The sequence below is a fragment of the Limulus polyphemus genome, unplaced genomic scaffold (assembly GCF_000517525.1).
Source record: "Limulus polyphemus unplaced genomic scaffold, Limulus_polyphemus-2.1.2 Scaffold492, whole genome shotgun sequence".
Classification (NCBI taxonomy): domain Eukaryota; kingdom Metazoa; phylum Arthropoda; class Merostomata; order Xiphosura; family Limulidae; genus Limulus; species Limulus polyphemus.
The window spans coordinates 400,380-411,916 of NW_013666102.1; the positions used below are offsets into that span (position 1 = coordinate 400,380).

The window sequence follows — 11,537 nt, forward strand, 5'->3', positions numbered from 1 at the left end:
CTCTAGTCTTACACTGGTAAATTAGGGACGGCTAGCGCAGATAGCCCTCGTGTAGCTTTGCGCGAAATTCAAAACAAACAATCACCTGGTAGGTAAATAGCTCGTTCGGTGTATATACTGATTAAAGAAACATTCGTTCTTTTCATATATTGAACTTTTATTTGAATCAATTATACCCTTCTTAAAATCTTTGGGGGTCTAAGTTCGTTAATAGTAGACCATTGGGGAAAACTTTGTATGATGGATGAAATGAGGATCTAAATTACTCTTTACTTGATGGTGTAAAATGTCAACTTCGAAGATTTCACAAAGTTGAATGTGTGTTGAAACGCCATAATGAAACTTCTGAAAAATTATCACTTTATAGTTATTAGTTATGAAATGTAAAACAGTAGCGTATGAATGGATCTTTTTTATGCTATTTTACACTTTAGCAAGCATTATGGAAGGTGAAATACGTGGTTTATCCCGCTGCCATTTCAGAGACTCAAGCTACTGAGGTAACACGTGGTAGTGATCTTTTGCTTGATCTTGATGCATGTGATCTTCGTCTTTTATTCTTTATTCACGCTAATGCACAGTGATTCCTACTTTTTCATGTTTGCTTTATACGTAGAATGCGAGTTTCCTTCACGGATTTATCGCAAACATTTCTGGTAGTCAGTCATTAGAATTCTAACAATGTTTTTGTAAAAATAACTAAATAAGAAACATTAAAAGGAATTACTATAAATATTTAAAAACATATCTTTCAATATTAATCATTAATTTGAACTTACATTGTGTCTGTGTATATGCAATATTTATTGTTTCCATTGGGTTTCGACAAGAGCGTGTTAAAATAAACATGTGAACAGTCATTCTGTAAACACATTCATGAGTTTTTCTTCAATATTTCATCATAAATTGTCTTTTTTTTTGTTTGTTGTTAAGCGCAAAGCTACACGTTTAATTACCTGTACACTGCCTGTTGTGGACATGAAAACCTACTTACTACTGAGCCACCGGGGAGGGAAGGAGTGCGTGTATTAGCAAAAACATGAGTAATTGCTCACGTCTTTTACCTTTTTCCCCACCAATGAACTTAATTTCTTCTAAATGTTATTGTTGTTATTTTAACCGACATCAGAACATGGGTCTCAAACATTAGATAAATGAACAACAACTACTTTCTTACTTTGAGTTATTACTGCATGATTGTAGAAATATTGTATTATGATCAATTATTTTACAAGCTTTAGGAAATATATACAAAAATATCTTCATCAAATGTTCATTCTTTAAACTGCACATTAGACATTCAGATGGAAGAAGCTACTCCCTCACCCTTTCCTATACCGGTTCACTTAATGAATGACTCTACTACGACAAGCACATTCCCTCACTCTTTCCTATACCTGTTCATTTAATGAATGATTCTACTACGACAAGCACAATCCCTCACTCTTTCCTATACCGGTTCACTTAATGAATGACTCTACTACGACAAGCACATTCCCTCACTCTTTCCTATACCTGTTCATTTAATGAATGACTCTACTACGACAAGCACAATCCCTCACTCTTTCCTATACCTGTTCATTTAAAGAATAACTACTACGACAAGCACAATCCCTTACCCTTTCCCATACCTGTTCACTTAAAGAATGACTCTACTATGACAAGCAAAATGATGAAACTTGTTATTCCTCTTCATGTATCCTCCATACTTCAACTCTGAATACAATCAACGTACCCTCAGCTTCAAAGTTGAAGTTGAAATCATTCTTTCAGTTAAAGTTGTGTTCCGCAAGCCTCTGGCCCTCAGCACAAACAATTCAACTATCCTAACCTATCAATCTTCAACTACATCTACTTGATTAAGAGTAAAAAAAACAAAAACCGACGGGTTTTTTTTTCTTTTTGCCACAATAAATGGTAAAATATTTTTTATTACCAAAACTGGTCGGCTGTAAGTAATACTAAATATTTTACCATTCATTGTACCAAAAACGTAGGTTTTGTATTTTTTTTTTTACTCTTAATTAAGTAGCACAATATGCCGGAAAAGAAATTGGAGCTACCTTCCCAGAAAATCCGCTCTCAATACAGATGTTAATTACATTTCTTAAAACAATATTCATCTTTTATCTTCGAATCCCCTTTCTCGGTAATAATAAAAAAGTACATAAACGTTCACATAATGTAACTACGTTAGAAATATCATCAGTGAAATAATTGCAAAAATAATCCTTTTACTATACTTTATTTTGTTGAATCAACATCCAGTAATTAAGTGATTAACCGCACATTTAACATTCTACTGTACTTTATTAAAATTAGTAAAAAGTATTAATATAACACTTGTTATTTTCTTGAAATGTTTAGTAACGCCCCCCAGGTCCTCCGGTAGGACAGTGGTAAGTTTACGGATTTTCAACGCTAAAATCCGGGGTTTGATCCCCCGCGGTGAGCACAGGAAATCGCTCAATGTGGTTTTGCTCTAAAATAAAACAAACAAAGACGCCCCCAGCGACTCAGCAGTACGTCTGAAGGGTTATAACACTAAAAATTGAGTTTCGATTGCCGCATTTGGCACAGATAGTCCAGTGTGTAGCTCTGCACTTATCAACAAACAAATAAAATCTTTAATGTCATCTTTTAGTAAATCTTATCAACATTCTTTCTTTTTTCTGTTCTTCAGGTGTGGTCGCACGCAGGTTAATGGAATTTTAGTAATATTTTTCAATTAGGTCTGTTTTTTGTTACGGAAGTAATATATCCAGTTTTAATAAGTTTCATATAGGTATGAATAAATAATGCAGTGCATAAATCCTAGGTAGTTTAAACCAATAAATGTTTCTTGTCAAGGGAAGAGACAACTGGAAAGTGAAGCGGACCTTCAGTCCAGTTTTGGATGGACAAGGTATATGTTACTCTTCTCCTGACCACGAGGTACTAAGTTGTTATCCTTATTGAATATTTTCCACACCTAATAAAACTTAACATGTATTAAATATAGAAGATTGTTCACGATCTATGACGTAACAATTTACACATCCGTACAATTTGTCCTTGGCCATTCCACGGGGTCTTTGACTAAGCAGGTTAAAAGCATTTACCATCTTGTTGCAATTCAACTAAAGAGTGGGTATTTGAAAATCTTCCGAGATGGTTTCATTAGAGAACATTCCGACACAAAATTCTCCTATTTTGGAATTATACAAACAGGTAAGGCTCCGAATCTTAGCTTTATCAGAAAGGGGTTGAATGGTATGAGTAAAGAAGGAAAGGTATAACTCCGACAGGAGAAAAAAATATTGACTACTTCATGGAGGTAGAAGAAAACTTAAATAGTTTATCACCATAAATATCCCAAAGACACAGCAGATAAATTAAATATCTGGAGACTCGAGAAAAATATGAAGATGAATTCTGCGAACTATCAAACTAACCTACTGACTTCACAATACTGCAATAAAATCAATAAAATGTTGTGTGGTGCCTTTAATACAGTGCTTCCAGCCGCACATCCACATCAACACGTTATTTATTATACAAGATTCAAGTACAACTAGACATTCACGCTGCACCATTCACGGACATCTTACATGGACTCTTGTGCCTTTGGGTTGTTCAAACGGATTTTTGAAAGTTGTCATTCACACATGGTTAATAGATTTTGCAAAGTATGTAAAGAGGGACAACATTAGCCTTGATGTATTCTATAAAATCTATTGCAGTGAAAATAGCGTTACAGAGATATAGCCCATAACCAGGGCTATCACATAAAACACTATCTGTAATGGAAGAAGGGATGTAAGGCTTGGACAATCATCCTTGTATCATTACCATAGTTTATGAACAACAATCTGTACGTATAGTCTCAAGAAAAGAAATCATGTACTTTTACATGCAAAATGAATGTTGTTGTTGTTTTTCAAAATGGAAAACAAAAGTTTAGACTGTAGGAAAGAAGTTAAACGTTTTAGAGTATTTGATAAAAGCTTTTTTTTATTTCATACAAATATTTTATAGAAGTTTCAATAAAATATATAGGAAAGCACGATTGTTGTTGTTAAATAATATCGATGATCGTTTATTATATAAATAAAGTTGTAGATAACCGACCATGTGATTGGATATGCACAATTAACTGGTCAATAAAAATAATGAAATATGTTGTAGTTTGGACAACAACAGAATATGCATTATACCATAACGACGAAAATATTTGGGCATTTCCATGAAACAGATTAGATATGCACGCTTTTTGAGAGTGGTCAGGCCACACTAGCTTTTATGTGCTACAACAAGGTTCTATAAATAAAATAGTGTATCGTGATACAGTATTTCCTTCGATTGATGATAACATGCGTCCCCACCATGCTCAACTGGCGAGCAACTTTTCAGAAGAAAAAAATAGGGTATCGAGGGAATGGAGTAGCTAGTACGCTCGCCAGATTTGAGTCTGATTAAACATGTATATTTTGCAGCATGTGATTCACTTCCAAGCAATGTTAAAGAGATGGAAATAGTTCTGATGGATGAATGAGAGCCATATTACCTCAGTAGCTTACTGATTCACTCATTTGAAATTTGCCACACTGATGTACTACTTACATTAGTGTCCAAGGTACCATACGCCTTATTAACAACTGTTTTCCCATCATTTATTGTGCTTCGGATTCAGTAGTGCAAAAATAATTTTCTGAACATGAGCTCCAATAGTGAGCATTTGCATATCAAATCACGTGACTGGTCATCACATTTTTGTTTTTCATAAAAATGAACGCAGATTGTCATTTGCATTATTAAAAAAATCAGTAATCTTATTTTCTAATAACTAGAATATAGTAACTTCTGGTCATTTCTTAGTATTTTTGAGCTGTATAATAAAAACAATAAATATCAAGAGCAAACATATAGGATTCAAATAAAACATAATTTGTACTAATGTGGTTATTACTCAACTAATAGGAAACGTGGAAAACCAAACGTAACCTCAATCATGCTCTAACTAGCAGTGATCTACCAGAAACAGAAGAAAAGGTAAAACTTGTGGTTTTTAATCTGAAACGGTTTATCGAACTTTTTACCAAATTTACGGCTGTTAAGTATTAAACAGTGAGAGTCGGGGATTTACTTTGGGCAATTTTGCAATGTGTGATTTTTTGCAAGACGTATGAGCTTCATATGGTTTTCATGGCCTGGCATGGCCAAGTGATTATGGCGCTCGACTCGCAATCTGAGAGTCGAGGGTTTGAATCCCTGTTTCACCAAACATTCTCGCCCTTTCAACCGTTGGGGCGTTATAATGTGACGGTCAATCCCACTATTCGTTGCTAAAAGAGTAGCCCAAGAGTAGGCGGTGGATGGTGCTGACTAGCTGCTTTCCCTCTAGTGTATCACTGCTAAATTATGGACAGCTAGCGCAGATAGCCCTCGTGTAGCTTTACGCGAAATTCAAACCAAACGAAATCATATAGTTTTAAGCTATGAAGATAGAATTAAAAAGGGTTTATATGTAAATGCTCTCTAATTAGAGTAAGACTAATTAATGTGAAAATATATATGAACTGTTCGCGAAGTGCAGGACTTTTCAATAACGAACTAAGAGAAAATGTATTATTCGCATGAATACAAATGTAAGTACCTACATGGACACTGCCCTGAAAGTGCTCGGAGTAAATGCGAGATATTCCGACTCTCATGTAGAATATTTATTAGTATTCGACAAAAGCAGATAACATGTAACGGGGGGATGGGAGGAAGAGGTCATATTTATCTAACCCTCCCAGGTCTTCAAGACCTCATCTGGTATATCAAGATTTAGCTTTTTAAGCTTTTAAATTCACCCTACATTATTTTTCTCATTAACCTGAAAGTGTTTTGTTGTTGTTGTTGTTGTTCTTTTGGATGGGTGGAGTAGTCGTACTAAGAAGTATCGCCATACGGATGAGACTCTTAGGGGTTGGGTTTAATGATAATTTGAAACAGCATTCAAAACGAAACGACACTGTACAAAACGAATCTGGGGTAATTCCAGCTTTCGTGATAATTATAAAGAATATACACATCGTACAATAAGTACAATAAGAAATATTTTTAATATCTGAAAAGTATTTTCTAAGCCTAGCCAGTGTGTACCTGAGAACAAGCTTTAATATAGCGATTAACTCCTCATACTTTGTGAAATATATTAATATCAGACAATTTTCAAGATTTTAGTTTTAATTGTGAAAGTAGGTGTAAGAAATTGTTATTCGCCATCTGAGAAATTTAAGGCTTTATGAAAGTGTAGGGATTTCGTAAAATATCATTCCCTAACCATTCTTTAAAATTTATATTTCCAAGCAACTGAAATAGAAATGAGTGTGTGTGAAAATTACATTGAAACTCGTACAGTTTTCGTGTTATTCTGTAAATCGAATGAGGCCTATAATCGATTAAACTTTAGAATAACAAGGCAATATTACTGAAGAACTGCTGATTTAAATACTTCTTTTAATGGAACATTTTCCTGTAATAACGACTATTATTCAGTGTTATACATACGATGTCATAGCATTAGATTAATCTTTGAAAATAGTATTGTTAGAGGTGTGAACGTGTGCTGTATTGTGCTTATATACGTTCCATTATTATTATTACCTTCATGTTTCACACATCATCACATCATCAGGGTCATTGGAAGGTGAAGCTTTTTCTTTTTCCCGCTACCATGGTTACTTTAAAACTACCCGAGGAGGAACAAAGCGAAGACGAGGAGGTAAATCTAATCTATTGTCGTTCCACCACCTAGTATCGTTGTTTATTATTTGGCCAAATATCGTCTCAATAAAGAAATTATTAAACTTTTATTTTTGTTGTCTTTTAGTATCTTAAAAAAATTAGTTTGGAGTATCAAACAGAAGTGCATCTGGATACATGTTTGATGCCACGGAAAAGACTTCTTAGCTGAACGTTTTCCCTAAGCTTTATTTTTCATTTCCATTGAAAAAGATATGTAAATATTGTTCATTTTGAGAGCAAAATGACAAGATCATTGGCTGAAACTTCATTCAGTTTCTTCTAAGAGTTTCTCTTCATAGGCTCTACATATTAGCTCCTATGGAACTACGTTTATTGCATGTTTGCGGAAAGATGGCTGAAGTGGGTTTATCAATAACTATAAACATAAGAGATTTTAATATTAAAATGTAATCCAAACATCATAAACGAAGCGGAATGCGAATCACGAACTTGATTGCATACTGCTAAACAGGATTACGTGTTTCGAATACTTCTTTTTTTTTTTTAGTTTTTCTTGGTTATGCCAATTGCTAGTATTGAACACGTATGCCCGTAAAATATGGTTTGAGTTTATATAACTCAAGTACACTGTAATTCGCTTGTTTTTCCATAGTGTAAAAGAGCTTATGTAATATCTGTGAAGATGAAAAATTAGCAGTTTATATATATAATTATACCTTCATTCAAAAGACGATATTTGGAGGTATTTCTGATTTTCATTCTTTCAATTTTCATGGATTATATTTGCCTGCTTAAGCATGATTTGGTGTTAAGAATTTCAGTTATTTGGAGGTGTTTCTGTTTTTCATTCTTTCAATTTTCATGGATTATATATGCCTGCTTACGCATGATTTGGTGTTAAGAATTTCAGATATTTATGAATTCGCTGTAATAAACGAACTAAACAAACGTATAAGTTCTTCATTTTTATAGCATGTACGCGTGTGTGTGTGTGTGCAACATTTTACATATTAAAGCACTAGGTTGGTTCACTTTTATAACAACGTTTGAAACTTCATAAATACAGCGGAACTATGATGTATGTGCCTTGTGAATTGTATTATGCATGAAAAGCTTGGAATCGTTATTTTTTACTCAACAAAATAAATACATTAGTTCTTCTTACACTTAAAAAGTTTTAACAGCAAGAATTTATGTCGTCAGTTATCGCGTATTGCGATATTAGCGGTCGATTACGCTATATTTGGTGATATCTCTCATTGTACAAGTCTAGATCTGCAGGTTAAGATATATTTCTAAAATGTACTGTTACTGTTCGTATGCCAAAGACGTCTTTTAAGTTATAAGTAGAACAATGATTCATTTATAAGTTTGTAACCTACTTTACAAAACGTCCGCCATATATAATAAATAAACTTCAGCCGAGTTCGTCATTTCGATGAAATTATCAGTGGTCGTCAGTATGTTTCATAAACTTGGACTTTTCTGAGGTTGATTTTCTGGAGCACAGTTTCTAAAAATCACTTGAAAATACCTTTCATCTTTCCACTGGGATTTTTTGATAGTTTTTTTTTATACGGCAGGTGTGGGCCCTCAAGAGTTTTATTTTACTTTTCTGGTAAACATTGATGAATAAGGCAGTAGAGCTTGTTTTAAAAAAAAAATTGCTTTTACGGCAGGCTATCCTCTAGAAATAATTATGTTATTAAAAATAATAATAAGTTTTCTATTCAGGAACAAAACTACATGACCGTTCTGAGAGACTGCTAATATTATTAAACTGAGATTTAGAAATTGTTCGTAGGATATCAAATGAAATGTTTGATAAAAACAAAATCTTTGAAAAATGTAGAGTAAATCAGCCGATCGGTTTAGCTCAAAAAGACAATAAGATATAAAAATTAATTAAAAATACAAGCTCTACGAGGCTTTAATCTAGAATTACATTGTTTTACTTTCTTTTTTCTTTTTTGCTAATTGTATGAATCGCTAATAAAATCATTTTGTATTGGTTTTTGCACGCCACCTTTCGGTTGATTCTACAATTATTAATGGCTTTGAATGTCTTTCTTGAATTAAACTATGCATGCCTTGTGTACGCTTTTATGCACATAAACATAATATGACCTGTGCTTTTCTTTCGTAATTGTTTCTGGTGTTTGTGAGTTTTTCAAAAACATATTCAGTATCGGTGATATAAAGAGATTATTTAATAAATTTTCAAGTTTTATCCTGATTAGCTGTTTAAAATGTATGGAAAAACATTATGTCAGAATCAGATTAAATCATTTCGATAATCTACTTGCCTTTAAGTATTTGAGATAAATAATTGAAGAAATGATATTAAATCGACGTTTCTAAAGAAATAATCTCATTGCTAGGAGTTTCCTAAAACAGTGCCATAAAACTTTAATATTTTAGAAATGAATGTCAAGAAATCTTTTAAACATTTATTCAAGTAACATCTAAACTTTTTTCCAATAATTACTGAGTTATTTGTTTTCATAACCATTACTTATCGGAATACTGGATTTAAATTTATACTGAGATTTTTTATCATTTTTAATTGCGTATGGTTATTTGTATTTCTAGACGCTTCCTGAAGAAGCCAGTCCGGAAAGGATTTTTAAAATCGTTTTTATCGGAGATTCGGGTGTAGGTAAAAGCAGCTTTATTCACCGGTTCTGCCACAATACTTTCAAAGCTACCTTCAGTGCTACCATAGGTAAGTGATTTCTGTTGTTCTATGTGTAATGGACTAGAATAAGCTCATTTCATTGAAGTATAGAAGGTTAAATAAATATGCCAATTTCACATTTTCAAACTAGTTTGTTTTTATTACGGGTAGCACCGTCCCAGTTAGTACAATGTAAAAATGTGATTTTTAACATTGTATATCAGAACTGAAGTGTTTGTTCTACAGTACGAACCTTTAGTCTTTTATTGGGATTCATTCTGATCCTACAGTGAAAGTTCATTGTTTCTTTACGTCTGTCACCTGAATGTAATAAATTCAATCTGTTCTATATTTTATACGTCACAGGGGTAGATTTTCAAGTGAAGTCAATTAATGTAGATGGCCGTGTGGTGGCGCTTCAGCTGTGGGATACGGCTGGACAAGAAAGGTATGATTTTGTACTGTCAACTTGCACTAATATTCTTTGTTTTCTATTAAATAAATTACAAGATTGTACTCAGAACATTTATGGAAATATTCAAGAGCTGGAACTAGAATTGTGAGTAGAAATACAAAGGTCGACAGCTCCATAATGCTTTTTAAAACCATTTTTTTATGACTGATATTGAAAATAATTTAACAAACTTAGTTGTCTTGAAAAACTAAGTTTGCGTTCTAGCTACTTTCTTAAAAACTCGATAAAAACACACACACACTATTTTTATGTAATTTAAGCTTTGACATTAAAAAATTTCAACCGTTACGAAGTTAGTATTACTTACATTTTATTTATGTATCTAATATTATGAAGTACTTACTGTGCTTAAATTAAGAAGTTTTGCGTAAAAGTTGCATATTTTAGTTTTGGTTTCAAAGTATTATCAAACATTTGTTACATTTCTTATATTACCGAATAGCACTAATACTTCCATAACTATTGCCCAGTGGTTTGATGGTTTTAATTTTGGAATTATTGCCCAACAGATTGATGTTCTTAGTGTCTGAATTATCAATAAGTAGTTTTATGTTATTAGGGTGATAAGTATTACAAGGCGTTTTATTTTTCTTAGTTTGAGCATAGGTATGCTGTATGTTACTTTCAAACAATTTAAAAATGTAGTATTATTTTTCAACTCACAACAAGATTTTTTTGTTGAGCCACAAACTTTCAGACCCTTTCATCCAACTTAATGATAAACCCTTGAAAGAGCTCAAACACTGGTAGTTATTTTTTGGTGACCAATATGTTAAATCTCTATTTTATTACAAAACAGTGTCATATTTTAAGGTTCTAAAATACTTCTCAGATTTTTTAGGTTCCGATGATTCACAATATAAGTTATGTTGTGTTTTAATATTCGAAGTCTTTCGACGTTTACCATCTACTATTTGTAAGGATTTCTTATATTTCCTGTCTCCCAGTGGCTCAGCGGTAAGGTAGCAGGCTTACGAGGGTACAACTTGGGTTTTGATACCCATGATCAGCAGAGCACACGTTGTGTAACTTTGTACTTAACAACAATTTCAATTTCAGAAGTATCTTAATATCGCTAACTTTTATTCATATTTCTTTTAGATTCAGAAGCATTACCAAGCAATATTTCAGGAAAGCTGACGGGGTTATTATTATGTACGATGTAACATCTGAAATGTCTTTTAAAAGCGTTCGAAGTTGGATATCTAGCGTTCAGGTAAATTAAAAGTTTATGCTGATAAATGTCTTAGTTATAGTAGTTAGAATCATTAAACATATTTTCAAGAAAAAAAAATATAGTAAGTTCTGATATTTAAGATCCCAGTCAGCGAGAAATCCACTCTTGGGGCTGCCGTGAGCACTTCTTTAAAAAGTATCGAAAATAAACGGGGAAAGTGCGCAATAGGTGTGGAATGGCCTAAAAAGGCGAGAGCAGCTTTCAGAATTTAGAAATCCTTTCTGGTCGCGGAGAAATAGGCGAAAACGATCTTCTGCCTCCCGACTTCTCAGAAAATCAAAGGAAAGATTCGGAATGCTTTGATTTTAGCAAATATTAGAGTTATTTTAATTCCAATGATGTTATTAATCAATTTCAATGCATAATAGTGAGAATAAACATAGTTACGTAGTATTTCTTCTTAGTACGTTACC

The 11,537-nt window shown here is 33.0% G+C and overlaps 1 protein-coding gene across 1 annotated transcript in view; it reads left to right on the forward strand.

Annotated features, from left to right (window-relative positions):
* The window catches only part of LOC106458607 (ras and EF-hand domain-containing protein-like), a 52,793-nt gene that overhangs the window by 35,255 nt on the left and 6,001 nt on the right, over positions 1 to 11,537 (forward strand). Inside the window, exons 13-19 of the mRNA XM_022384873.1 lie at positions 435 to 500; positions 2,851 to 2,934; positions 4,960 to 5,031; positions 6,665 to 6,751; positions 9,328 to 9,460; positions 9,779 to 9,860; positions 10,989 to 11,103. Coding sequence (XP_022240581.1) covers positions 435 to 500; positions 2,851 to 2,934; positions 4,960 to 5,031; positions 6,665 to 6,751; positions 9,328 to 9,460; positions 9,779 to 9,860; positions 10,989 to 11,103 — 639 coding nt within the window. The remainder of the gene's footprint in view (positions 1 to 434; positions 501 to 2,850; positions 2,935 to 4,959; positions 5,032 to 6,664; positions 6,752 to 9,327; positions 9,461 to 9,778; positions 9,861 to 10,988; positions 11,104 to 11,537) is intronic.